The following is a 26,216-nucleotide window of genomic DNA, read 5'->3' as shown; positions in this document are numbered from 1 at the left end:
CTGTGGAAGACTGGAGGTCTGTCTAACTGTTCAGGGCTCATATGTGCACTGCAGCTTTCTATGGGAAACCAAGAGCAGAATGGGAAGGGACAGTTTAGTCACTGAGAGCTTCATTCTGTCAGGCCTGGATCCCTGCCAATCTCATCAGGAAGTACCAAGTGCTCCCAAGTCCCTTGGGCATCCACCCTGATCATGTCACATGACAGTGAGTCCTTCATGCCATCACCACACAGAACAGGGGACTTGCCAACAGATACACAGCACCACTGTGTTCATTATGCCACTTTGTTGTGCCAAGGAACACCACTCAGTGAAGGGCACATCCACCATTGGTGTTACACAAGCATCCTGGATACTTTAATCATGGGCCACACATTCTGCTGAACACTGGACCTGCGTTGTTGTCATTCTGCCCACACACACCACAAGGGGCAGCAGTTGGCAGCTCATGTCCATGTGTGCTGTATTCAGAGATTCAACCAACCATGGATCAAAAGTACTCAGAAAATAAAACGTTATCTGTGTTAAACAGGTAAGAAGCGTTTTTCTTGTCATTTCTCCCTAGACAACAGAGTCTGACAACAGTGGGACCGTTTGTATCACATTAGGTATTTAGGTATTGTAACTAATCTGTGATTTTAAAGATCATGGAGGTATGTAAGTTACATGCAAATATTACCACCTTCTTAGCTAGGCAAGATAGTGCATGCCTGTGATCTCAGCATGAAGGAGGCTGAGGCAGTAAAAATGCCGTAAGTTTGAGGCCAGCCTGGTCTACCAGGATTATAGAGTAAGACCCTGTCTTTAGAGTTTAAAAATAAACAAAAATAAAAAACACCCTTTTTATATCAACACTTGAACACCCTGGGGGTTCGTTTCCCAGTTTGGGGCTCTTGAACTCAATCCCCCATGGATCCAGAGGGATGGCCAGACATCACCCTTAAGGCCTAGCTTGTAGATACAGAGACAAGCTCAGGTATACCATTGCTCTTCCAAGTTCCCACCATGGTGTTTGAAGCCCTGGTCCCAAAGCTAGCTTGGAAGCCCTGGCTCAGCACCAGTCTCAGATAACCAGGCATATGGTGGAAGGTGACATCAGGCACACGCTGCTCACCTACTTTCCTTCCATATAGATGCCGCTCCCTCCCCCCACTTTCTTTTTCTGCAGGGTCTTCCAATATAGCCCAGGCTAGCCTAGAGGTATCCTCCTGCTTCCATCCCACAAGTGGATTACTGGCATCAGCTGCCACATCTGCCCTCCCCAACCCCACCCAATTTTCTTAACTAGCCCCTTGGGATAGGCAGGTTTGCACTCCACTTTGCAGTTGAGCATCCCACAGATCCTCCTTGTGAGTGGCCAAGTCAGAACTGGAGCCTAGCAGTGCAGCCTCAGAACAGACTCCAAACCATGCCACAGTGGAGCTCGGGGCTCAGAGATAGAGTTGAGGTCAGTCACCGGTGCTTCTTAGCAGCTAGCCTGCAGGTCCAAGGCCCTAGCAGAAGTATCTAGAGGTTATGAACTTTTGTTTTAACTCGAGGGCTATTTTATTGGGGTCTGAGAGAGAAAACGCTGGGGAAAGCAAGCTGGGAGAATCTCAGCAGCTGCTAGAAGAATGGAAATAACATTGTGAATCAAAGACACGCTCCCACTGGGAGCCTCGAAAGTACAGGCTTCAAACCCAATGCAGGTGACTTCCCAGAGGGATGGACTCTGAGATGGTCTCTGGAGGTAAATGCATCTTTAAGAGTGTTCCCCAACCCTGGGACCCAGTCCATGGAAAAGGGAAGGACACAGTGGTGAATGGAACAAGAAGTAGATCTCAGTGTAAGGTCCACAAGAACATAAATGCTAGCTCAACACTGGGGAGTGTGGATATGGTTCATGTAACTGGCCAAGACAAGACCCCTAGCTGTACAGGAGCTCTCCTGAACCATATGCTTTCATCTCCAACTCCATCACCTCATGGGGTGTTCATCATCTGCAACTAAAGGCAGGAAAGGGGCAGAGGATGCGGCCATAGCCTCCAAATGTGGCGTTTGAAGCCCTGGACTAACTTGGAAACCCTGGCTCAGCACCAGTCTCCAAGCAACATTCCTGGTGATCAGGGACATAGCTCAGAGAGTGTGCCATGAAGGAAGAACAAGCTTTCTTGGTGGAGAGCCAACTGGCACCTATATGTGGACCGTGAGCCAAATGTATTATGTTTCGCATACTACTAACCACTGTGCTTCTCTGTGAGGTGGGCCAGTGTGAGGTTCTTTTCTCCTGTCTTTGCTGTATGTTAAGCATTGGGGATGCATTGGCTTAACACGAGCTTTCTTGCACCAACTGCCAGCACACAGCGTTAACTTCACCTTGCCTTGTCCTGCTGCAGTTCTGGATGCTTCCCTTGCCTGCTACAGCAAGGTTAGGCTCTGCCCACAGGCATGGGTCACCAGAGTAACACTGGATGAGGTAGTGCCTTCCTTTCCTGGCTCTGACTTGCCTGGCTTCCTCAGGCCATCCCAGTGGCTCTACTACCATCCTGCAACCCAGTGGGGGCTCACCTCCTAGGGAGTGGGGGGGAGGGGGGGACTCAGCTGGCTTCCCCATGGAGGGCTCAGTAATATCCAGAGAGTACTGCCTCCATTCTGACATGGCTAGACTTGGTAGTGCCACTCTATTTACAAGCATCCTCTTATCAGGAACACTCGTCACACACTCGTCACACCTGACATATGATGGTTTTTATTGTGCTAACTTTTCCTTGCTCAACTAGTTTTCATTCATTATATTTATCAGTACTTTGAGCCCAGCTTGTCTACAAATCTTTTGCCAGGTGTCCATCAGTAACTGGTGGTGTTCAGTGTTTGATCTGAAGACTTGACAAACATCCCACGCCTAGTCCCTTACCTCTTTATGTTGGAACCTCAATTTCCACCATAAGCCCCCTCCCCTCTTGGCTTCTTCCCTCATTTTGAAGTATATCCTCAAGTAATTTCCTAAACCTTTAGAGTTCATAAGTCTTTCAGAGTGACTTTTAATTGATCTGGAAATAATTCCCTTCAGAAATTAGGTCCCCATCCTAGAGTGCCATTGGGAACCTTCACCAGTGTTTTATCAGGACCACTGCTTCCCCCCCCCCTCCCCCGCCCCCCGCCGCCCCCCCTCCCGGCAGTTCCGAAATCCCAGTGACCTCTGACATTAGCACAAGCTTTCCCTGGTGACCTGGACACTGAAGCTCAAGTTCTCAGGAGCCTCTTCAGAATCCTCTGGAGGACATGTTTGATCGTCTCTTTGGCCACACACTGCATTGCTAACTACCAGTCTTTCCTTTGGAGCGGAAGTGGATCCACACACTGTGTTGCTATCTACCAGTCTTCCCTTTGGAGCTGATGTGGATTTTCAGAAAAGTTTCTGGTGGCTGCACTTTCTGCAGAAAGTTGTGCAGACTAAAGGCTCAATGTTGTCTCCCATGGGGCCAAAGGGAGTTCGACTGCCTAGAGTGTGGTAGCCAGTCCTGCTGGTCTCAGAGGCACCAGAACCTTCCATCCCAGACCAGGAGCTCAGCTTCTCTGTTCCCTTGTTGGCTGACAGTATTGTCTTCTCAGGTTGTTCTGAGTTATCACTCATCTGTTCTCTGGGAGGCTCTGTCGTGTCAAAAGGATGAGGGAGGAACAATGGTAAACAGTCACACTGAGTCACACAAGTGACTGAATTCTGCAACTTTCCTTGGTGAAACCAAAGTGTCCAGCCTCCAAACTCACAGAGTACCATTATGAGACCAGACACAATGGTGCACACCTGTGGAGACCAAGGTCTTCATGGATGCATGAGAGTTCTGCATGGCAGATGGAGACGGATGGAGAGTGATGGACAGGCAGCCTCTGCCACACAAGTGATGGAAGGGGCTGAGAACACCTATTTTCCTTTCGTAATACACCCTGGGTAAGGAATGGAAGCAACCTCGGAAGCAGACGAGACAGAGCACAGAGCTAGAGAGCCAGACACTCAAGATGAAGAAATAACTTTTATTCAGTTCAGTCACTCCACGCTTATCCCAAATTGCCAGATTTTACCTTCAACTGGCAAAATAAGTCACATATCACATGGGGCACAAATGGCAGTGTCCCTCATGTCCCCACACCACAGAATGCTGTGCAATGTTACTGAAGGAAGGCTGTGAGAAGGAACTCTCTTCAGTTCTGGAACCAGAGCCACAAAGTGAACCAAGCAACACTAAATAGTTTAATCCTGGGCAAAAGACTAGATTTCTCCCTGCAACCCCAAGATCCACTGAACAGCTACAGACTCCTGCTTTAGAACCTTCTCTCCAGCCATAGGAAGCTATCCAGGAGCCAGCCCCTCCCACTTGAACTGTGCACACAGCTGCACGGGGAGGCTATAAGAGGCTCGGCTCTTGGGAGAACCAACTCCCAAACACTGTCCTTTGATCTCCACATCCACACCATAGCTTATATGTGAGCGCAGATACAAGATGACACACACATCACACATGAATGAATGAATGAATGAATGAATGAATGAATGATGAACTAATGTAAATAAGAGACTGTACACAGAGGAAGCTTCTATTCAGTGAGACACGGGCCACAAAATTAAGGCATGTGGGAAGGAAATCAGAGGGCAATAAAGCATTTATTATAACAATGTATAAAAAAAGTCATTGACCTTTTGAAATCTCTTAACTAGGCACAAGGGCAAAAGCAAGTCAGTCCAGGGCACTGCAAACAAGCACTCATTCATCCTCAAACAGGAACTAGAGGGCTGCAGTGAGCACGACTTCAGCACAAGCACACAGGCCCCAGTGCACGGGACACTACACACGCCCAACACCAACAGAAGTAGTGGACGCCATGCAGACACTGCAGGAGAGAACAGGGCACTGACATTGCATGTCCAAGACAATTAGGTTCATAAATGGCAATCTCAAGTGAGATTTACAAAAACCCTTCCATTGCTTCATTTACCTAAGACATAAAGAGGCAGAAGATACAGCTCAGTGGTCGAGTGCTTGTCTTACATGCACAGGATCTGGTTGGATCCCCATGCATCATTGACACTGGGTATTGGGTGTCTGTTAAGGCTACGGCAGTTCCCCGCATTCTCCTCACTCCATTGTCCTATGTCAGGCTGGAGTGTATAGTAAATTCCACAGATCACTGCCCACTTCAAAGCTTGCATGTACCCATCTGTGGGACTTTCCTGAGATGACTAAGAGTCCCTAACCAGTTATACCTACTACTTTATTGCACACCAAGGAACTCTGGGAAGGAGAGCAACGAGGTGAAAATGAGCAAGGGAAAGAAAGAAGCTCCCAAGTCAAGAGGCACTTCCAGGAATCTCTGTGCGGATGGAAAGTCATCTGATCCCTGCAGGGCAGGATTAGTCTCCAAGTGCCCGGTGTGCAGGCACCAAGGAGACACAGGTACCAGCAGACCACCACTGGTGACATCATCACCAGCATCCTAGGTGCCACTGGTTCCCAAGGCCTGAGTGAAGGACAAGCAAGTCTTACCAAAAAGGCCACACTTTCTGTGGTGACCTCATGGATCTGGGGTGGTAGAGGCGCTTCAAAAGCATGTCTAGACTCCTCAGGTCGCGCACAGTGGTCCTCCAGCTTACACTTAGACCCCAGGCCATGGGAAAGCCACAATGCCTTTCACCACCAGGAATGCTACTTAGGATCTAAAACTTCCTCATTAATATGTAGCATCCACTACAATCAGACTGTGCCAGGACAGCAGCAGGCAGAGGTGAAAAGAACACTGCTGTGGATCCCAATCAAAAGTGTTTTACATGCAAAGCCATAGCCCCATACCATCCCTTTCCAGCAAGCCTTCTGTTGTCAGGAATGACATGACTGAAGAATAAAAGGCAGTCCAGTCAGCTGAGGAAATTTGATTTCCTCAAGTACTACAAGCCACCCTTACCCTTTTGCTCGAATGGCTCTCTGTTGGTGCTGCACTGTGGGTCAAGATGATCCAACCGCCCCACAAGGTCAATCCCAAATCCAGACTGTGGGCTCTCAGCACTGTGACCACCGTAAGTGCACTTCCACTAGGAAGCAGTTTTCTCAGGACAGAGACCCCTCCCAAACAAAGTGTCTGCAGCCTCGGCACTTCACAGGACCTCAGCAGGGTCCCTGGAAAGGCACAGGAAGAGCTCTTCCTGTCTGCTGCAGAGCAGACACTGCTCCAGGAACTGGCTGAGCACAGGCCAGAGCAGCTCTCAGGCATGAAGAACTTCCCTCCGCTCTGGCCCACAGTCAGGACTTTATCTTTCAGGAAATTTTTATCTAAAAATTCATTCATGAAAGTGAAAAGGGGAAACTCTGAAATAATGGTCCTTAAGCCTGACATCAGTACTGGTCAATATTTGAAAAATGCCAATTATCTACTTTACCAATCTACTGTCAAAACAAAATAAGACTCTCCAGCTTAAGTCCTCTTATGGAAAAAGAATATGAATAAATAAATAAATACAAAAATATATAAACAAATAAATACATAAATACATAGATGATAAGTAGATAATAGATTAATAGATAGATAGATAGACAGACAGACAGACAGACAGATAGACATCACAAGTAAAATAGCTACAAAATGTATGGCATTGCCTTGGCAGGTTTCTGGACATATGTCTAAAAGCCCAATACTGAAAAGATAAATTCTGAGGGATCATCACTGGTTCCAACCTGCCTAGCCAAGATTCCACTACACAAGTCTTCACTTAAATCAAGTGGCTGCCCCAGTAACAGCAACAACCCCACAAATACCCCTTTGATGAGCTGGGACAACCCTCAGGCTCCTTCCTCTGGACCACTAAGCTCTTCTGCTAGGGCCAGTTCAGCCAGAAGGCAGTAGGTTCATCAGACACCCACATCCCCATGCTAGGAAGGACACAGGTAACCAGAGCTCAGAAGTCTGCTGAGTAGAGGGTCAGTCCTCACCGAAGTCACATCAACTTCCTATGGTACCTCTCATGAACCTGGGGTGCTTCTTACCCCGTACCTCATCCTTGACAGCAATGACATGCAGTGCCTTCATAGCATACTGGCGACAAGGGGAAGTGCCCTCAGTCCATGCCGATGCTGTGTCACATTCAGAGTTACCGGCTGGAAATTCTGAACATGCAGAACCTTGAAGTGATTGAAAGGTTCTGAAAACTGGTTTGAGACAGGGAAAGCTACTCAAGTCCAAGTGAAGAGCTGTGCTGGGGCCACACAGAACAGCTGTGGGGAGACAGGGACAGGCTCTGGCCAGCTCATTCCTGCCCCAGACACAGGACTCACTGTCCAGGACTGGGCAAGGCTCATCAAAACTCATGTAGTACATTTGGACCAGCTTGGTGTTGCTGCCTTGGGCCTTCCTGAGGCACTGGGGTGGGGTTTGGAACTCCATCCACAGAATCCCAAGGCTACCAACTGCCTGACTGGTCAGCTAAAACACAAAATGGTACACTAGGAAAGTATTAACAAGTTAAATCCCCTTTATGGCCAAAAGTCTAAACAGATTTATTACCTGCTTGTCCCAAATATTCTCAAGTCTATAATCAGCAAGGTCCACACAGTAATCCTAACAGGCTTCAGAATGACAAAAGGTGACTTCACTGAAACAGGAGCAACCTAAGGATGCTCAAGGCCGTGGTTATGGGCCCACCTGCTGTGACACTCACCACTCAAGAGTTAAACAAACCTGCAATCCTGCAATAAGCTCATCTCTCTCACCCACCAACAGCCCTGGGCAGGACAGGGAAAGACCTCTAGAAGCACCCACAAAGGCATTGGGTCAGAAAGTGGGAGGAACAGTCACCCAACACCTAGATATCCTGTCTAGTGGACACCAAGAAGTTGTAGCCTGGAACCACCCAGGTGACCAAGACATTTTCCACTTCCTGTATGGGAGTGTCTGAAGAGAGCACCCGTGTCATCTTCTCTTGTGAGGACTGGCAGTGAGTACTATTAAGATGGTCCCTGATCTGAATGTGGGCAGTCACTTAATGGTTAGTTCCAGGTGGGTCTCCTAAAGGTAACCACTGTCTGAAGATCCCCAGGGTAAGACATCAGAAAACCCTTGGCAGAGCAGATGGTGCCCTATGAACACTGTTCTGGGACCTCTGTGCAATAAGATAGAACCCCAGAAGCCATCTTAGACGGAAGACAACTCCCAAAATAGAACAGTGGCAGCAAAGAGAAGGGATGTGCACCAGGCAGCATAGACAGACAAACCCAGGCAAGAAAGCAGGCTAGCAAGTGCACGAACCGAATTCCTTCTCCCTATATCTTTTCTTAACAAACCTCTTTCTGTTTTGATATCAAGCCTTAAAAGAACAATAAATTGCAAAGTAGGAACATAAATAGATGCATAGCCTGGAGAAAAAAGCCTTCCCCACTAGGGCAATCACCAGGCTCAGCCCATGCTGCACACATTGCCAGGAAGAATCCAAAACAGAGAGACTGAAGAGGAACAAAATTAAGTTTGTATGTGCCTCTCAGTTGACAATGACTCAAGGAGCGTTCGATGGCCCAAGCACCTGAGATAGAATCACAGTCCAAGAGAACACAGCCGTTTCTTCTTCACTGACAGCCAAGGATCAAGCTGGCAGCACAGGCCATGGTTCCCAGGATGCCAGAGTCTGTGTCAGTTTTCACTGCAGGTGATCGGCTTCCACATTGCAGTCAGCACTGCATGTGAATGCTACTCATAAAGCAAAAACTTCTTTATGGGGTCTGGCAGCGGCAGCGAGGGAACCAGATGCAGTCGGTATTTGCCAAGAGCTCTTCTCACAGCCACCCGGCACAAACTCAGCAAGGTCCTGGGAATACCTGGGGAGTGTGAGGAGAAAGAGGAGGGAAAGGTTACTTCTCTCGTAACTCGGAAGGCCCAAAGCCAACCTTCCTCATCTGAGTCGAGGAGGCTCTGGGAGCTACTAGAAGGCTTGCTATCTGCATCTTAGCCAGGGCATCTGCTCATCTGTCAGCCACTCCTCCCTCTGCAATGCTTAGTGCCCTGGAAAAAGGCCACCCATGGAGGACCCACAGATGAGAACAAATGACCTTCGCTCTTGCTCTGTCCCAGCAGGTCACAGAGGCCTGGGGACACCAAGTGCACAGTACTTGAACTCAGAGATTAGGCTGCCGGTCTTCCTGCCTCGATGGAAACTACACAGCTAAACCCCTGCTTCAGGAAGGGAAGGTGACCAGAAGAAGCTTCCTTCTGTTCCTGGTTCCCACCCGGAGGCCATCAGCCAGCACCTTGGAGAAAAGCTAAACAGGAACATGTTTCTGAGACCTGGCTTGAGTATAGCTAACAAAAACACACTGCTACTAATGTTCTTTGAGAAATAGAGGACCAACGACAAACTATCAACTCATATGTCCTCTGACAAGATGGGAGAAGTGAGGGGTAGGCATCAGGCAGGCAATCAGACAGACACACAGGTTAATCTCTGCCTGTGAGACATGGCTGACAGCAAATCCAAGCACAGGTAAACTCCAAACTCTGTCGCCACTGACTTATTAATTCCTTAACAAAATCCTCCCATGCAAACAAGCTCCATATTTCATTTTGACAAAAACTAGATTTATCACATAACTCTACCCTTTGATATTTGAATGGAATTTTTTTTTAAAGATTTATTTATTTATTATATGGAAGTACATTGTAGCTGTCTTCAGACACTCCAGAAGAGGGAGTCAGATCTCATTACGGATGGTTGTGAGCCACCATGTGGTTGCTGGGATTTGAACTCCGGACCTTCGGAAGAACAGTCGGGTGCTCTTACCCACTGAGCCATCTCACCAGCCCGAATGGAATTTTTTAAAATGAAGAAAAGAACTCTAGAAAATGAGCTTGTAGCTCTGTTTGTTAAAATGCACATGAGAGGAAGGCAGGGGCTAAGCTGGGCAGAGAAGACAGAGATGAGGAAGGCAGAACATAGGACCCATGAATGAAGATCCCGTGATGGGCCAACGTGACAGCTCAGAGGGTAAGTGTGCTGCTGCCATGCTTCATCACCTGAGCCAACCCATGGAACCATGTGGCAGAAAGAACTGACTGCTGCACGCTATCCTCTGACTTCTACAGTCATGCTATGGCATGTGCATGCTTCCCTCATATACGTTTAAATAAAACATATTAAAATATTTTTAAATGCCATGATGAATCCCATCACTTGATACAATGACCTAAAAATCAAATTAAGAAAAAATGAAAAATAAAAGAATCTAGGTGATGGTGGTGCACACCTTTAATCCCAGTTCTTGGGAGGCAGAGGCAGGTGGATTTCTGAGTTCAGTGCCAGCCTGGTCTACAGAGTGACGTCCATGATAGTCAGGGGTACACAAGAAATGCTGTCTCCAAAAAAAAGGTAAAACATTACAAAGAAACCATTCTAAGAAGAGCAAAAAGGTGGAGAATATAACTCTAAGAACTTTGAAAGCATATGTCTACTTGTATAGATTTTTGGTATCAGCTTTTGGTATTTAGGAATTGCTAAATAACCATCTGGGGATAGGGAAGGAATTTAGTCAGTAAAGTGTGTGCCATGCAAGCAAAAGGCCTCACCCTCCCGAAGAAAGCCAGAGTGTAGCACACACTACAATCCCTGCACTGAGGAAAGAGGCGTAGCAGATCCCAGGGTCCTGCCAGCCAGCTAAGTCTACTTGGCAACTCCCAGGTTAGTGAGAAACCCTGTCTCAAAATTAAGGTGAACAGTGTACTCACACCCACTCACACCCACACACACCCACACAGAGAAACACATACACTCTCACTCAATGACCACTCTGGAGAACTGCTGGTCCTGAGGGCTTTAATTAAGTGCTTAGCTGGAAATGATTTTGGGGTGGGGTGTGTTGTTTTGTTATTTAAGATTCACTTTTTTTTTTTTCAATATGTTCAGGTGTTTTACACACATGCATGTCTGTATGTAGTGCCTGCAGAAGCCAGAGGAGGACCTCCTAGAGTTGGAGTTGCAGACAGCTGTGAGCCTCTGGGAACAAGGCCTCTGAAAGAGCAGCTCTAATAGCTGAGCCGTCTCGAGGGGCCTGTTTTGCCCTTGTTTTAATTTGTACTACATCTCACTGGCTCAGTCCACCCCAGACCACAACACAGAGCTGAGCTCAGGCCACTTACTTCTGGCCTCTTTAAAGACCTGCAAGGCCTCAGGATCCATCTTTCTTCTGCCTCTTGCCTCTGGGCCCAGGGATTCCCACTTCACCAGGTTCAGGTTGGCTCCAAACTCTACCAACAGACTCACGAAGGCTGCTTCACAGCCATGGCGCAGGACAGCATCCATGACACACCCAGGGGATCCCCTGTAGAACTCCTGGGTGTTGACAGGGCCATTGCAATTGAAGTCAGGATTTGCCCCAGCCTGCAAGAGCAGCCTGAAGCACTGAAGGTTATGGTAGGCAGCACTGATGTATAGAGGACAGACCACCAAGGAGGTTAGCCGCCGTGAAAAAGGGGGCCGGGTGTCAGGAGTCAGATGATGGTTGACATCAACATCTGCCCCATACCTACAAGAAGAGAAGAATAAGTCATAATAAGGCAAACACAGATATCAAAGACTATCCAGCTACCATGAAAGACGCACTACAGAGTCACGCAGGAGTCTCTGGAGACTCCACAGGTCACAAACACAACCAGCCCTCTCTATCTGCAGTTACTGTATCCAAAGACTCAGCATTTGGGGAATACAGGTTAAAAACAGCCTATAATGAACACCTCCAGTCCCTTTCTTATCCTTCCTACCTAGATAAAGATTACAGCAGTTACACAGCACTTAGAGTAGACTTGTATTTTAAGTTGTCCTTGTGCCAAGACTACACACAGAAGCTATACTTTTGCATGTAAGAGACTTAAAGATCTCAGAGTTTGGTATCAGGTAGAATAGGGAACAAATCTCCCAGAGATACCCAGGATGATACTAAAGTATCAGTACTTCCAGTAAAAGAAGGTAACAAGTAAAAACATGGAATCCATTCATATACACAAATTCCAAAGGGAAATCTTTCAGAACTTTGGCAATAAAATAACTCTTAGACTATACTGCTTCAGAGTTAAGTGAAAAAACACTTTCACATTCACTATGAAACTAATACAATAACTCAATTCAACTTCAAATTGTTCAGTAAGTGCTAGGCGTGGTGGCACATGCCTTTAATTGCAGCACTTAAGAGGTAAAGACAGATGAATCCCTGAGTTCGAGCCCAACCCGGTCTACAGAGTGAATTCCAGGACAGCCAGTGCTACACAGAGAAATCCTGTCTCAAAAAAACAAAAACAAAAACAAAACAAAAATCTTCAATAAGCAAAAAAATTATTACAAAGAAAAATTGAACATATATTTGAAAAGCAGTATAGAAAAAAACTGAGTATTACTCTAAGAATTTAAAACTAATTCCAATATTAGAAATTCTATTAACATATTGTATTAATGTATCTAATGGGAAAATTCTGATTACCACTAATTATGAAAAAAGGACAAGAGCCAACAGTTGTTGTTTACACTGTATAAAGGTATCTTTGTATTTTCAATTGTTAATTCTGCACCCTCCCAGAGAGCAAAATGCTAGCAGGATACTGATATTGTCATTTTTATGGCCCATCACTGGCAACCTGCTCAGATACTTCAAGATCAGAAAGCTCTCTATGCCTAGAGGCAATCTAGAATAGTATCAGAGATTGTATCACTGCTGATTGGTTATAATAAAAATCTGACAGACAATAGCTGGGCAGGAAGTAGAGGGCAGAAGTTCTAGACAGAGAAAATGTGGAGAGGAGGGGATTCAGAGAGGGACACAGAGGAAAACAGATGGACCAGAAAGGAGCAGAGAAAGGTAGAGAACTCACCACATGGTGGGTCGGGGGCAAAACAGCCGGGAGAGTGTCCAAGCTAGAGGCCTAAGCTTTAAACTCTAATAACCATGATTTATACCACTGGTGGGTCCCATAAAGTCCACTATAAACAATTATGCCTGCTTTAAAATTTTCTATGAAACAGAAAGTGACAGCTATTTCCTTAAAATGGTAAAGCACACTTCTCCAGGTAGAACCATCATATTTCACAAGGAAGAACTAGGGATGTCCCTGCTGCAAGGGGAGAAGACACAGACCCCTCCACATGCTGGCTTCTGTAGTACACGAGGAGTGTAGCTGGCAAAGGACAAGGACAGCAGTCAGATAAGCAGGACTGGGAAGTAAGAATAAACCACTTTCTATGCTCAGAGGAAAGGCTTACAAAACCTAAAAAAGCCTGCGAGGAATGAATAAACAGCAAGCAATAGGATAATTACTAAAATAGCAGACTGAAACGATAGCCTTCATATATACATATGGATATATTCAAAAGCCCAGGTGAGAGATGAAGCAGGAAAGCAACAGTTGTATATCAGCATAAACATAACAACTAAGTTCAAAAGAACTGAGAAAGCAGACAGACACATTAAGTACTAGAAAAGGCTCAGCATGTCATTGATTTTCCTTCCCTAAGATGATTTTATGAATGAAAATTCTGTTCCTGAACTACTGAAGCTAACTACAATTAGGTAATACCCCTGGAACTATATATGTAGGTTCTAAAGTTCATTTGGAAGATCAAACCAGATCAAAAAGCCAAGCAACAACACAGAGGAGACAGCCCCACCACAGCAAGGGCTTGTTATAAAGATCTATAAAACAACACCAGCATGTGAATAGACCAGCAGACCCATGTAAACTCACAAAACATCTTTCAACAGACCCAACTCCAAGCAGAAAGTCAGTATATACAGAAAGGGACTATCTTAAGCAAGGGAGGGGGGTGGTCTTGAACTTTCTGATACTTTTTTCCCCTCGGGATAACTGGAAATCCATATGGGGAAAAATAAAGTCCATTCAACACAGTGCACACCAAGATAAATCCCAAATAGATCGGAATTTACAAATAAATATAAAACCATATGGAAACTAGATGCAATTATTTAGGTCAAATCTGCCGTCTGGGGCTGGTGAAATGATTCAGTGGGTTAAGGTCTTTGTCATTGAGACTGGCAGTCTAAGTTCAATCCCTGGTAGCCACACACTGGAAGGAGAGAACCAACTACTGTGAGCTGTCCTCTGACATCCACACCCATGTCCTCTCCCGCTCAGTCATCTGCCACCTGTGTACTTAAGCCTTCTCTGGCTCCAGGTAGTTCTGAAGGCTCACAAACTGTGTCATTACCTGAGTATTTAACCTGAAACACGAAGTGACAGCACACAGGAAGCAATGATGAGGGCATTCAACATGTGGGGACCTAATCTTCAGGGACCAGAGAGGATGGACAAATGCCATTTCCCTGCCTAGACAACAGATAGCAACAGTCTCAGCCATCAGTCCTGTTTCATAGCCCATCTCTAGCACTTCAGGTGTCCAGAGGAACTTGTAATCTAAAGTGTTTCTTTGGGGCAGCATAGGCCTGAGGACACACAAAGCCACTGTGATAGTTTGTTTATTCTTAACCTAGGGAGTGGCACTATTAGAAAGTGTGGCCCTGTTGAAGTAGGCTTGGCCTTGTTGGAGTAGGTGTGTCACTGGGGGTGTGGGCTTTAAGACCCTCATCCTAGCTACCTAGAAGCCAGTATTCTGCTAGCAGCCTTCAGATAAAGATGTAGAACTCTCAGATCCTCCTGCACCATGCCTGCCTGGATGCTGCCATGTTCCCACCTTGATGACAATGGACTGAACCTCTAAACCTGTAAGTCAGCCTCAATTAATGTTGTCCTTATAAGAGTTGCCTTGGTCATGGTGTCTGTTCATAGCAGTAAAACCCTAAATAAGACAGCCAATGTCCTTCATTGGCATCTCCCCTCCCTCCGAGACTCAGTTCTACAAGCAGAAAACCAGAGTTCCACTTTACTTGCTACACTTTTAACTAACAACAGGAAAAGTCCATTTCACATACATTATTCATTCCATCCTCATTGGAGACATGTCTTCCAAATTGTTTATAATCTTAAACAGTATGACAATCTGATACCAACTGAGCTGTAGGGAAGATAGCCCTTGAAACTCACAAAGCTATCCTAGATGGGATCTAGTTCATTTTAATCATGAATATTTTCTAAATTTCTCTGTTGCTTTTATTATCTCTACAAGGAACCTAAATAGCTCAACAAATCGATATGACACTGATGCACAGAAACATCACCTCTTACTTTCCATCCTAAAACATCAGCAATATAGAGCAGGGGACCTTACAAACAACAAGGGGAGGTTCCCTATTAGGGGCCAGGAAATTGCTATAATGAAAGATGAAAGGCAAACCTACAAGAACTATGAGCCAGGCAGGCAGGCAGGCAGGCAAACGGGTGGGTTGGCGGGCAGGTTTGGGTCATATTTAGATATTACCCCTGAAGAAATTTAACAGTTATCATTCCCGTTTTCCTTCTTTTGTTTTGGGCTTTTTTCTTCTTTTTAGCCAGTCTCACTACGTACCCTGACTGGCCTAGAACTTGCTAGCAGACCAGTCTGGCTTCAAACCCATAGAGCTGAGCTGCACCTCCCCCTACCTCCATAGAGCTGGTAAAGGTGTTCATCACCACACCCAGCAAGCTGCCATTTTCTAAAGGTCAATCATCATAGAGTTTAGAACACAGAGAATTTTTAAATAAAATAATACATGCTCATGTGCTTTCCTGTCATAGTGCCCTGCGCTCCAGAGAAGGCTCGATGCATTAACTGAATGCCCTCAGGATTTCTGAACCAAACTGAATTTCATTAACTGATCCTACTAAGAACATTTCCATAGAGACAAAGGATCCTGCTGCTAAGCCCTGGAACCCACAGAGTGGAAAGAGAAAGCCAACTCCCACAGGTCCTGACCTCCACAGGCATGCTCCGGAATATGCATGCGTATATGAGCATGCACGCACACACAATTTTTTAAAATATTTAAAGAATAAGGAACTTTAGAGGATATGGCCTAAGCTCTACATGAAGGCAGATGACATGGAAAGTTTGCACTGTTAAGAAACAAATAAGCAAGCACCCAAGTCAAAAAGAAAACTAACAGTTGGGCTGGAGAGATGGCTCAGCGGTTAAGAGCACTGACTGCTCTTCCAGAGGTCCTGAGTTCAATTCCCAGCAACCACATGGTGGCTCACAACCATCTGTAATGAGATCTGATACCCTCTTCTGAAACAGCTACAGTGTACTTACATATAATAAACAAATCTTTAAAAAAAGAAAAGAAGAAAAAGAAAACTAACAGTCAGCCTAAGGCATCACTGGGTCTAAAAGCACGAAGAGCACTCATAAGGCAGCCTTCCAAGGCCTCTAAGAAGCCTAAATACCAGGAAATGCAGGTACAGTACTGACCTGATAAGAGCCTTCAGGATGTCGTCCCTACCCACACGAGAGGCATGGTACACAGGAGTGCTGCGGTGGTGCCGGCTGCCGTTGGGATCAGCACCAGCTTCCAAAAGGATCTCAGTGCTCTCCAAGTGCCCGTTCACTACAGCCACATACAGGGCAGTCTGCCCCTTGACATCCACCAGGTCCACCTCGGCCCCTTTGCGTATGAGGAAGTCCACACAGTTCCCATGGCCTGCAGTGGCTGCGATCCTCAGTGGTGTGCAGGGAAGCCAGCCGCAGCACCAGACAGACTTCTCATTGATGCGGCTGCATGGGAACACGGGGAGCTTGTGAGAGTCACCCCAGGCACACTGCTCTTCTCCCTCCTCTCTCCAGCAGAGGCTCCCGAGAAAGACTAACCCTGAGGTTTAGAACACCCTCACTGGGTTCTGTGTTCCATCTCCTGGTGCTGAGGGTCAAACCCAGGATCTTGTACATGCTAAATACTCTACCCCTGAGCTACAGTTCCAGCCATTTATGTTCTGTGTCCTGAAATGTTCACAAATGTCCCTGCTGAACAGAGAGGACAGGCATTCAGAGGCTTTGACAGAATAATCAGCACTAACACTGAGATTTCTAGCTCTGAGATTCCAGACTCTACAAACCACATACAGGTCCATCGGGGACACGTGCCAGGACAGGCAGCGTCACGCATGCTCTTTTACTAGTGACTACCTATAAACGTCCAAGGCTGGCATCCTCTCCTGGTAAAGATGACTAGTAATAGTAATCTATGTCCTCCTACAGAACACCTGAGAGCCTAGGAGATCAGTAAGGTTACAGAGGCTGCATTCTTAGCCAGAAGTGGTGAAACTGTCCAGATTCAGCTCTCAGGCAGTATGACCACTACATAACTATCTGTCAGCAACCAAGGAGTTCTTACCTCAGCTTCTGCACTGAGGCAGACCTAAGAACATGCACCTGATGTCCCTCCTCCAGCCACACATGGGCTGATAGGAGCCAATAAAGTCCAGAACCACCAGAGAAATGATCAGCAGTAGAAAATATAAAGGCGGGTTCATAAACCTCAAGTTTAAGAAAAAAGGAGCAGCCAGGCAGTGGTGGTACACGCCTTTAATCCTAGCACTAAAGAGGCAGAGGTAGGTGGATCTCTGTTTGAGGTCAGCCTGGTCTTCAGAGCTAGTCCCAGAATAGCCAAGGCTACACAAAGAAACCCTGTCTCAAAAACCAAAATACAAACCAAAACAAAGAACAAACAAAAGAAAGGAAGAAAGAAAAAATAGAAAGAAAGGAAAGAACAAAGGAAAAAGAAGCCAGTGTGGTAGCATGGGTAATAATCTAGAACTCAGGAGATGGGAGGCAGCCTGGGCTTCAAATATACATGAAACCCAAATCGAGAGAAAGAAGTAAGAAAATGGAGAGAGGAGGGGAAAAGAGAGGAGGAAACAAGCAGAGAAGAGAGAGAGAGGAGGGGGCTGGGAGAAGGACGGGGCACAATAGGAGCAACACTGAACTCATCTACTGCTATATCCATATGCTACACTGAACTCATCTACTGCTGCATCTGTATGCTTAAGGCTTTTAGGGGCTTGAGTCACATTAAATAAATTTAAATGTTCATTTGGCTTTATTAGATGTATTCATTTTGTTTCATGTATGAACGTTTTGCCTGCATGTTTGTTTGCATGCATGGAAACTCTGCAGAGAGAGTGTCTCATGTGAGTGCTGTGAGTTGAATCTGGTTTCTCTGCAAGAGCAACAAGCACTCTTTAAGGGCTGAGTCATCTCTCCAGCCCTCTGCTTTGTTTATCAAATACTGACATGTGCTCTGATGGAACACTACTATGTCACTAGAAAGCTAAGAAAGGAGCATCTCCTGCTGCACTCCTGCTTGGGAACTGTCACACTAGGCTAGGGGAGCTCTTTCCTGCAGAGACCCACAGGCACTTCCATCAGTTCACTGTGTCCTACTCCTCAGGGCAAAGGAGAAACACACAAGTACAGAGAAGTGCCAGCTTCAGTTGCAGTCAATACCTAGTGAGAATAATGGGTGCTCTCCCAGCACCCTGCACAGGGAGTCACAGGCAAGACTCTGCTATCCAGGAAGAGTTGGGACCCAGTGACCAGAAGGACTTGGCAAGCAAGAAGCAAGAAGCTATGGACAGGAAAACAAAGGAGATGGAAGCTACCACATCCCTACAGTGGGAAGTCATGGTTGATCACTACAGACCTGAGATGTGAAGAAGAGAACATAAAATGAATGTCAATAAAGTGGCTGTAGACAAAGAACTACCCAGGATAAAGAGTCATAGTGACTAGCTCAAGAGATAGCTCAGTGGTTAAGAGCATGTTCTACCCTCCTAGAGGACCTGAGTTCAATTCCAAACACACACATCAGATGGCTCACAACCACACCTGTAACCCCAGTTCAAATGGAAGAGCTCTTCTGGCCTCTGTTGCCTATATTCACATGCTGATACCCACCCCACACCTCATATACACACAATTAAAATAAATAAAATAGCCAGGCATGGTAGAGCACATCTTTAATCCTAGCATTCAGGAGACAGAGGCAGGAAGATCTCTATGACTTTGAGGTCAGCCTGGTATACATAATGAGTTCTGGTACAGCCAAGGCTGCAGAGTGGGATCCTGTTTCAAATAAAATAAAATAAAATAAAATAAAATAAAATAAAATAAAAAACATTGAGGAAACTGATGCTCACATAGGACAAGTTACCAGAACAATTCCAGGCAGACTTGGCTCCAGGAACCCCTGCCCACTGCATCTGGCCACCTATAATTCCTCCTTTTGTCCCTCCTCTAAAAGCAAATTGCAGTCCTGCAGCATCAGAGTCTTGTTCTGCAATCCAAAGCACAAGCCTCAGCCTCCTGCAGGCCCACAGGCCAACACCCATTACCGGCCCAATGCTCACCTCCGGTAGCTCTCCTCTTGCAGTAGGTTCCTGAGGGTCTGGAGGTCCCCTACATAGGCTGCATCATGGAGTCTTGTATCGTCACAGTGCTCCAGTGGATGGTCACAGAACTGCTCCCTCAGCCACTCCTTCAGATTAGGACCTGCACTGAAGAGAGGGGCTCTTATCAGGGTGCGGAAACACTGGCAAGGCTGACCAAACAGGATGCTTTGCCTTTCTCCAGTGGCTCCCTCCTGCTAGCCACACAGAGAACATTCAAATTCCCAGAAAATAATTTAAAAGAGAAAGCTGGAAAGTTTCCCTTTTTAAACTAGCACATTCCTGACACCAAACCCAATAAGATTTTTTTTTTCTAAAAAAAATAAAAGAAAAAAATGTGATGGTCTGTTGAACAAGGAAAAATATAACAGTAGTACAAACTGAAGTTTGAAATATTATGCCAAAAAAAAAAAACCCAGCATGAAATTACTCTAATTTATATCATGTATGTAAGAAGATGTTTAAATTGGGGCATTTGAAAGGAGAATGGTAGTCATCTCCTTTACTGTAAAAATAGCTGGTTAGCCAAAAGCCAAGGGCCAAGCAAGGGTTGTTTTCCTGGAAGGTGAATGAGTTCCATACCACACTGCTCTGTAAAATCGTCACAATGTGTCTTGATAAGAGACAATTCAGCAGAGTACAACTGTCCCCACAGTGTTCATGACTGTGAACTAAACACATCTCTTTTCTTTATAGTTAGACTATCTCAGGGAGTTTACTGTATCAGTGAAAATGAAATAACAAGGAATAAGCCTCAAAGGTATACCTTTATTTGTTTGTATAGAAATTACAGTTCAAGAGTCTGGAGAGATGGCTCATTTGGTAGTGTGTGCCACACAAATATAAGCCCTGAAGCTCAGATCCCCAACAACCATATAAAAGATAAAAAGCCAAGACCAGTTACACATCCCTACCATTCCAACGTGGGTAGGAGAGGCAGAGACTGGAGGATGCTTAGGGTCATGGATCCCTGGGCAGGCTGGCAGCTAGATTAGCCAAATACATAAGCCTTGATTCAAAAATAAGGTGGAGTAAGAAAAACACTAAATGTTGACCTCTGAGCTCCATACATACACACACACACACACACACACACACACACACGAGAGAGAGAGAGAGAGAGAGAGAGAGAGAGAGAGAGAGAGAATCATACCTCAATAAAATAGAAAACTAAAATATATGTGCATAAATACAAGTCCAACCTATACAACAAAAAAAATAGAAGTGAATAGAAAGACTGTATCATGTACTAGGATGAGATTCAATATTAGAGAAATTCTCAGGGTTCCCTATAAATATAATGTATCCAGTTTCTTCAGAAATTTGATATCAGATATACCAAAATGATTTCAAACTTGTATTTGTAGATATACATAAGGGAAAATAGCTTTTGTTGCTGTTTTAGTAAGAATAACAGGTGGAAGGAACCCTACCATACTAGATAACAAAACTCTCACCAGACTAGAAAGAAAACAAAAACAAAAAGCAGAATCAATTCTCCAGGAAGACTTTAATCTTAATATAAACAGCTCAACTGTAATAAGCAGGCATAAAATCAGAGTGAGACATACAGCCAGTGGAAAGTAGTTGAACAATTAATCACCTACTTGGAAATACATCTTTGCTCACATCACAGCCCAAACTAACTCCAGGAGACTGAAAAGCTTTATTAAAAGCATTGCACCAACAGGTGAATAAAGACAGCACAAATTCTAACTGCTTGGATTCAAGTCTCCCACCCTGTGGGGATGTCCTAGCATGTTACCAAACATATCCCTTCACAGGCAGGCTTTTTCTAGTCGCTGATGTGTTTCCATATTTGAATACAATATCCGTTGAGCCCCTACAGATTCTCCTATAGGTACACGGTGGTGACGACTAAGTATCCTTGCCCTCTGCGGCCTGAAAGTCCATTGACTGGGCTGAGACCAAGGCAGCACAAGGTTCACAAAAACCTATTCGGTTCACTCTGGTGCACAGCAGACCAACAGGCAGGCATCTATCTAGCCTGGAAATGGATCTGTAAGGCGCTTCCAGGTCCTCCTTTCATCACTGTAACTACAGCACAGTATAAAAATTTAAAGCCAGAGTTGGGGAGGATTCAGATGTACCGGGTAACTGTTAGGAAAATGGCTGGCACCAGAGGACTTCGGAAAGTCTCTGGACCCCCTTAGCTCACCTCTCCTCTACACTCCCAGCCCAGGCCAACAGACCTTCAGAATCTCCTCCAGTTCTAGAGCCGAAAGCCATTTCAATTTCGGACTTCTCTGATCATCTAATCCAACTACCCACTGAAGACCTGTGCCTCTACCCAAGCTGGAAACACACAAACAGAACAGACACTAAAACAACACTGGGGTCGGGGTGGGGTGCAAAACCACTTTTTCTTCCACAGGACTATTCTGTACCTTAAGAAATAGCTACCCTTTGACCAACCACCTCTCTCCCATTTCTCATTCCTGCATGACAGGTCAATCCACTCAAAGATCTTGTCTGTCCCTGAGATCAAATTCAATGACAACCAAAGCTCTTGGTGGTAGAGGCCTTGCCTTGCTTTTTCATGTCACCCCGATAGCCCCAGGTGAGTCAGGCCAATAGGACATCATCCACAAAGTTTGTTGAATTGATGGAGGGAGGAATGACAAGAGACTGTACCAACATTGTGGCTTTCTCAGATTTTCTGCATACAGAAGAGAGCTCAGTGAACTCTAAAATCAGAGATGGGTGCAGAAGCACACCTACCAAACACCTACCAGCAGGTTCAGAAAGACCCCAAGGTGGACGCCGTACCAGGAAACTCTCCTGGGAATTGTTAGTTCCATTGTAGCAGCACTGCAAAGTGGAGCAGCTTTAAGGCAGGTGGCAAGTGTCACCCTTTTTCTGCAGGTGGGTCAAGCGCCCCTGTAAGAGTTGTGGCACTAGCAAGCTCTCTGGGGACAGCACTGTCGTTAAGGTGGGTGGAGGTGGGGCGGAGGACGTTTGTCCAGTAGCTACTGCGCTGACTGGCTGGCGGGATGGGGAAAGGGAACCTGTCCGCACGAAGGCTGACCTCTGAGGGCCCTTACTGACCAGTGAGCTCATACCTGGAAGAAGATCCGAACCCCATGGTCCAGCCAGGGTCATCGCTGACGGGGATGGGCTAACAGGGTGGCAGTTACAAGGCTAGCTCCACCAGAAAGAAACCTCCGTGGGAGGGATGTCCACGAGAGGCCAGGCAGGAGCGGGGGCGCGCGCCTAGGGCCGCGCGGAGCCTAACGTCCACACTTACTGACCCCGGGCGCGATTCCTCGGATCTGGCCTGCGAGGACCGAGGACCCGAGTCCCGGACGCCCAAGGGACACTCTGACCCCAAGACGCAACCCCGCTCCCTACTACCCCTAGCCGCGCACGTTACCTGCGGGTCCCGGGCCGGCCCGTCCATCGGGGCCGGTCCCGCCCTCCGCCATGCCTACTTGGTCCTCAGCCTCCGCCCTGACCCCGCCGCCTGTCCACCTCCGCAGCAATCCTGTCAGAGAGCAACGCTGTCAGAGAAGCACCGCCGGCGTTTCCGGCAGGTGGGCGTGTCCAGGGCTCGGCTTCCGGGGAGTATGAGCCTCCTTTTCGTACTTCCTGCTCCGGACGGAGGGTGCTGGGGTCTCCACTTCCGGCCTGGCTAACGGACTTGATTGCTGATTAGCGGGGTTGACCAAACTGCGTCTCCCGAGGCAACAGCAGCAGCTTCTGGGGAAACGCCTTTCCTCTGGGGGCGGAGGCTTATTTGCATGCCTCAGGAACTCCTGGTTGGTCGATTCTGTTCCCGCCCACTGGAGGGCGGGACGTGGGCGGGACCGTTACGGCCCAGTGGACTGTGGTCCGCTATCGCAGCGGCTGAAGGGTGTTGAGTGACGTGGGGCTGCGCTGCTGTCCTTTCTACGAGACTCCAAACGGTGCCTTCCGAGTCGGTGACTTGCAAAGTTGTGTTAGACGAAGGCAGCCCAGAATGTCTCCATGGAGCCAATAGTGTCTGTAACTTGGTCAAGGCGTGTTGACAGAGTGGCTTTCCCTCAAGCACTCCCGATTTTACATCGGTCACACTGTGTGCGTTGCGTTACGAACAGTTCTTAAGCATGGACGCTGTCGGGTCCTTTCATTCTCCTCTACACAACTTAGGGAAGGTACCTTGCAGGGGGAGGACCCCAGTGGACCGGGGGGAGACCGCGCCTTAAGGAGACAGAAGCGCCCCGCTGTCCTGTGAGATGGAGGCAAGGCCACAGTCTCCAACACCGCGGCTGTGACTTGTCTGCATCTTTGTGTGGTCATGGCACACCAGCTGGGAGCTAGCGACTATAGGTGCCCAACAAATCCTCGTGCCCAGACTGGCTCAGTTGCACAGGTCTGTGGAGCTGTGTGAGGCATCCTGGAACAGAGCCACGGGCTCTGAGGGTTTTGAGGGGAGCGGGGAGATTCCTGCAGTGGTGTTTGGTCTTGATAACACCGTTGGCACGAGGGACAGGTGACACCAATGACGCTGCAAGGCAAAGAGCCAGAGGTGGCTCAGCCTTATGGCTCTGCTCCACGGCTGCACATCCCTGGCTGGGATACCTCAAGGGTAAAACCACCCAAATGCGCATCAAAATGTGGTGTCGTGGCCATCCATATATCCTTTAAAAAGCCTCTGCCCCAGGTTACAACATGGCCAACCCTGGAGGATCTCTGCTCAGTGAAATAAGCCAGCAATAACGAACAAATAATGCACTCTTCCACACATAGGTCACTAAAGGAATCAGCTTCGGAAACAGAGTGGAATAGTAGGTGTCAGTTTGCTTCCAGAAAAGGGAGTGTCACGGGTGAGGGGACAGAGATAAAACTCCAGGCTGTCACCCTAGCCTGAGAACTTCGTTGAGACCAAAACTCAAGCAAAACTGGACTTACTGCTTTGGCTCGGGAAAAAAAAAATTTGTTAAGACTAATGGAAGCAATGTTGAGGTTTTATTTAAAATACTTTAACATTAGACTTTAACCTAAAGACTTAGAAGAGAGGTACTATGGAAGACACACCCAAGTATAGCTCCTCAAGGGAGTCACAATCCTTAGCACTAGCTACTATATACACCATTTTGATGGCTCTCAACTTAGATCTCAAGAGTACTCAGAAACTAACACTCTCTCTCTCTCTCTCTCTCTCTCTCTCTCTCTCTCTCTCTCTCTCTCTCTCTCGTGTTTGTGTGTGTGTCTATGAGATTATGGGGTGGCTTCAGACATACCTTGGATGGAATTATAATCTGATAAAGCCAGGAGCCACTGATTGCATGAGTTTTGTGCATGTCCATTTCCTGTAAAAGTTTCTAGTGAGAGTCCTGGAAAATTGCAGGTGCATAAGTGCGGAGGGAGGAAAGCTTTAAGCAGTTAATTGTGCTGGAATTCCTGCTTCTCTGTTGGCAAGAGGCTTCAACCAAATTCCTCAGTAAAGGTAAAGGGCTCCTCTTCCTCCTCATACCTCCATGATTTGCCTTTCTATTCTATCTCAGGAGGAATAGGAAGTGAATACTTTTTAAAAGGGGTTTGGGGGTGGGGTAGGGCAAATGGAGACAAGATCTTACTAGCCCTTGGCTGGCCCAGAGCTGATATGTAAATGAGTCTTGCCTTAACTCATTGAGATCCACCTGCAGTAGCTTCCCAGGTGCTGGGAAAGTATACAACCACAGCTGGCAGAATTATTTTTATATTTATTTAAAGTGTGTGTGTGTGTGTGTGTGTGTGTGTGTGTGTGTGTGTGTGTGTGTGTGTGTGTGTGTGCGTGCGCGCGCGCGCGTGCGTGCGTGCTGGGAGCACCATGTGTGTGCTGGTGTCTTCAGAGGACAGAAGAGGGATTAGATAGCCTGGAGTTGGACTGACACGCAGTGGTGAGCTGGTGCTGGGTGGAGTAAGCCGGCCCTCAGCCTACATGAACCGGGTATTTCTGGAAGGCAGGCTGGGGCTGAAAGAGACTTAGACTGCAAGAAAGGAATAACGAAGCCAAGACAATTTTTCTCTGATCAAGGCCCACTAGTTTACTAAGAGAGTGTGCTTATAAAGGGGGAAGGCCCATCCCCACCCCCACCTCCACCCCCCCCCCCCCAGGCCATTCTTGGTGCCTAGAACCATTTTGTCAGCACTTGGTCGCCAGGCTGTTCAGATTGTCACCCAGACATTCAGGAATGTCTCAGGAAGACAGGTTCAGCCTCTCGGCAGGTAGCAGAAGAAAGAGCAGGGAAGTTGTCACTTCAAAAGGAGCCAGCCAAGTCAGAAAGCTGCCCCGCAGGTGGCCGCACCTCAGTGGTGACAAGGTCTGTACCAGCCCGCTTCAGGCTGGGGGAGGCTACCGCTGGGTGCTGGGTGCTGGGAACTGAACCCTGCTCCGCCCGTGCTCCACCGTGCATCATCTCTCCAGCCCCAGAAGTTAGTATTTTAATGGGACAACATGAGTTTGGAAAGATGAAAAGATTTGGGGTTGGTTATACTGTGTTTACTTATAGTCATAACTATAAATTTAAAGTGGCTAAATTATAAAGTTAAGATGGCTAATTTTATATTTTATCAATTTTTTTTTTCGAGACAAGATCTCACTGTGTAGCTCTGAGTGTTCCAGAACCTATTGTGTAGATCAGGCTAGCCCCTGAAAGTATAACAACGTAAAAACAGAATTCTAGGCCTTTAGGCCCAGTTGGGAATGTGGCCTTTGTAAAGGTATGCTAATCATAAAACAAATAGCGACATTCCTCCATCCACCCGCTTCCTGGGTTCAAAGAGTGCTCATTCAAAGAAAGTCACCCAGAACCTGCAATGCAAATGTGCTATTGTTAGGGGCTCTTAGAAGCGTCTTGAGAGTTAACAATTACCAGGTATTCCTTGTGACTCTTGTAACTTTACACTTC

General features: G+C 46.7%; 1 protein-coding gene across 4 annotated transcripts; it reads right to left on the bottom strand.

Moving 5' to 3' along the window:
* Positions 1 to 3,991: 3,991 nt before the first annotated feature.
* Asb1 (ankyrin repeat and SOCS box-containing 1) lies at positions 3,992 to 23,581 on the bottom strand. 4 transcript variants are annotated; one of them, NM_001039126.2, is made up of 5 exons: positions 22,718 to 23,017; positions 19,285 to 19,426; positions 16,352 to 16,654; positions 11,143 to 11,528; positions 3,992 to 8,831 (listed from the first exon to the last, which is right to left on the bottom strand). In NM_001039126.2, the coding sequence occupies exons 1-5, from the start codon at positions 22,767 to 22,769 to the stop codon at positions 8,704 to 8,706; spliced, it is 1,011 nt and encodes a 336-aa protein (NP_001034215.1). In that variant the 5' UTR covers positions 22,770 to 23,017; the 3' UTR covers positions 3,992 to 8,703. The 4 variants fall into 4 exon arrangements, with proteins under 4 accessions (NP_001034215.1, XP_006529852.1, NP_075533.3 ...); XM_006529789.2 differs by lacking the exon at positions 22,718 to 23,017 and adding an exon at positions 22,407 to 22,691; NM_023046.4 differs by lacking the exon at positions 22,718 to 23,017 and adding an exon at positions 22,407 to 22,502 and having other exon boundaries at positions 19,285 to 19,431.
* Between the last annotated feature and the right edge of the window lie 2,635 nt (positions 23,582 to 26,216).

Source organism: Mus musculus, chromosome 1 (assembly GCF_000001635.26).
Source record: "Mus musculus strain C57BL/6J chromosome 1, GRCm38.p6 C57BL/6J".
NCBI classification, from domain to species: Eukaryota; Metazoa; Chordata; class Mammalia; order Rodentia; family Muridae; genus Mus; species Mus musculus.
This window is presented reverse-complemented; position numbering and strand designations above follow the sequence as displayed.

Bases quoted from the DNA above. Each gene is read 5' to 3' on its own strand.
- Asb1 (NM_001039126.2), bottom strand. From the start codon at position 22,769: ATGGCGGAGGGCGGGACCGGCCCCGATGGACGGGCCGGCCCGGGACCC. The intron at 11,529-16,351 runs GTCAGTACTGTA...CTCTTCTTGTAG, and splicing joins ATCCTGAAGGCTCTTATCAG to GTATGGGGCAGATGTTGATG. The intron at 8,832-11,142 runs GTAAGTGGCCTG...CACACTCCCCAG, and splicing joins GGTCTTTAAAGAGGCCAGAA to GTATTCCCAGGACCTTGCTG.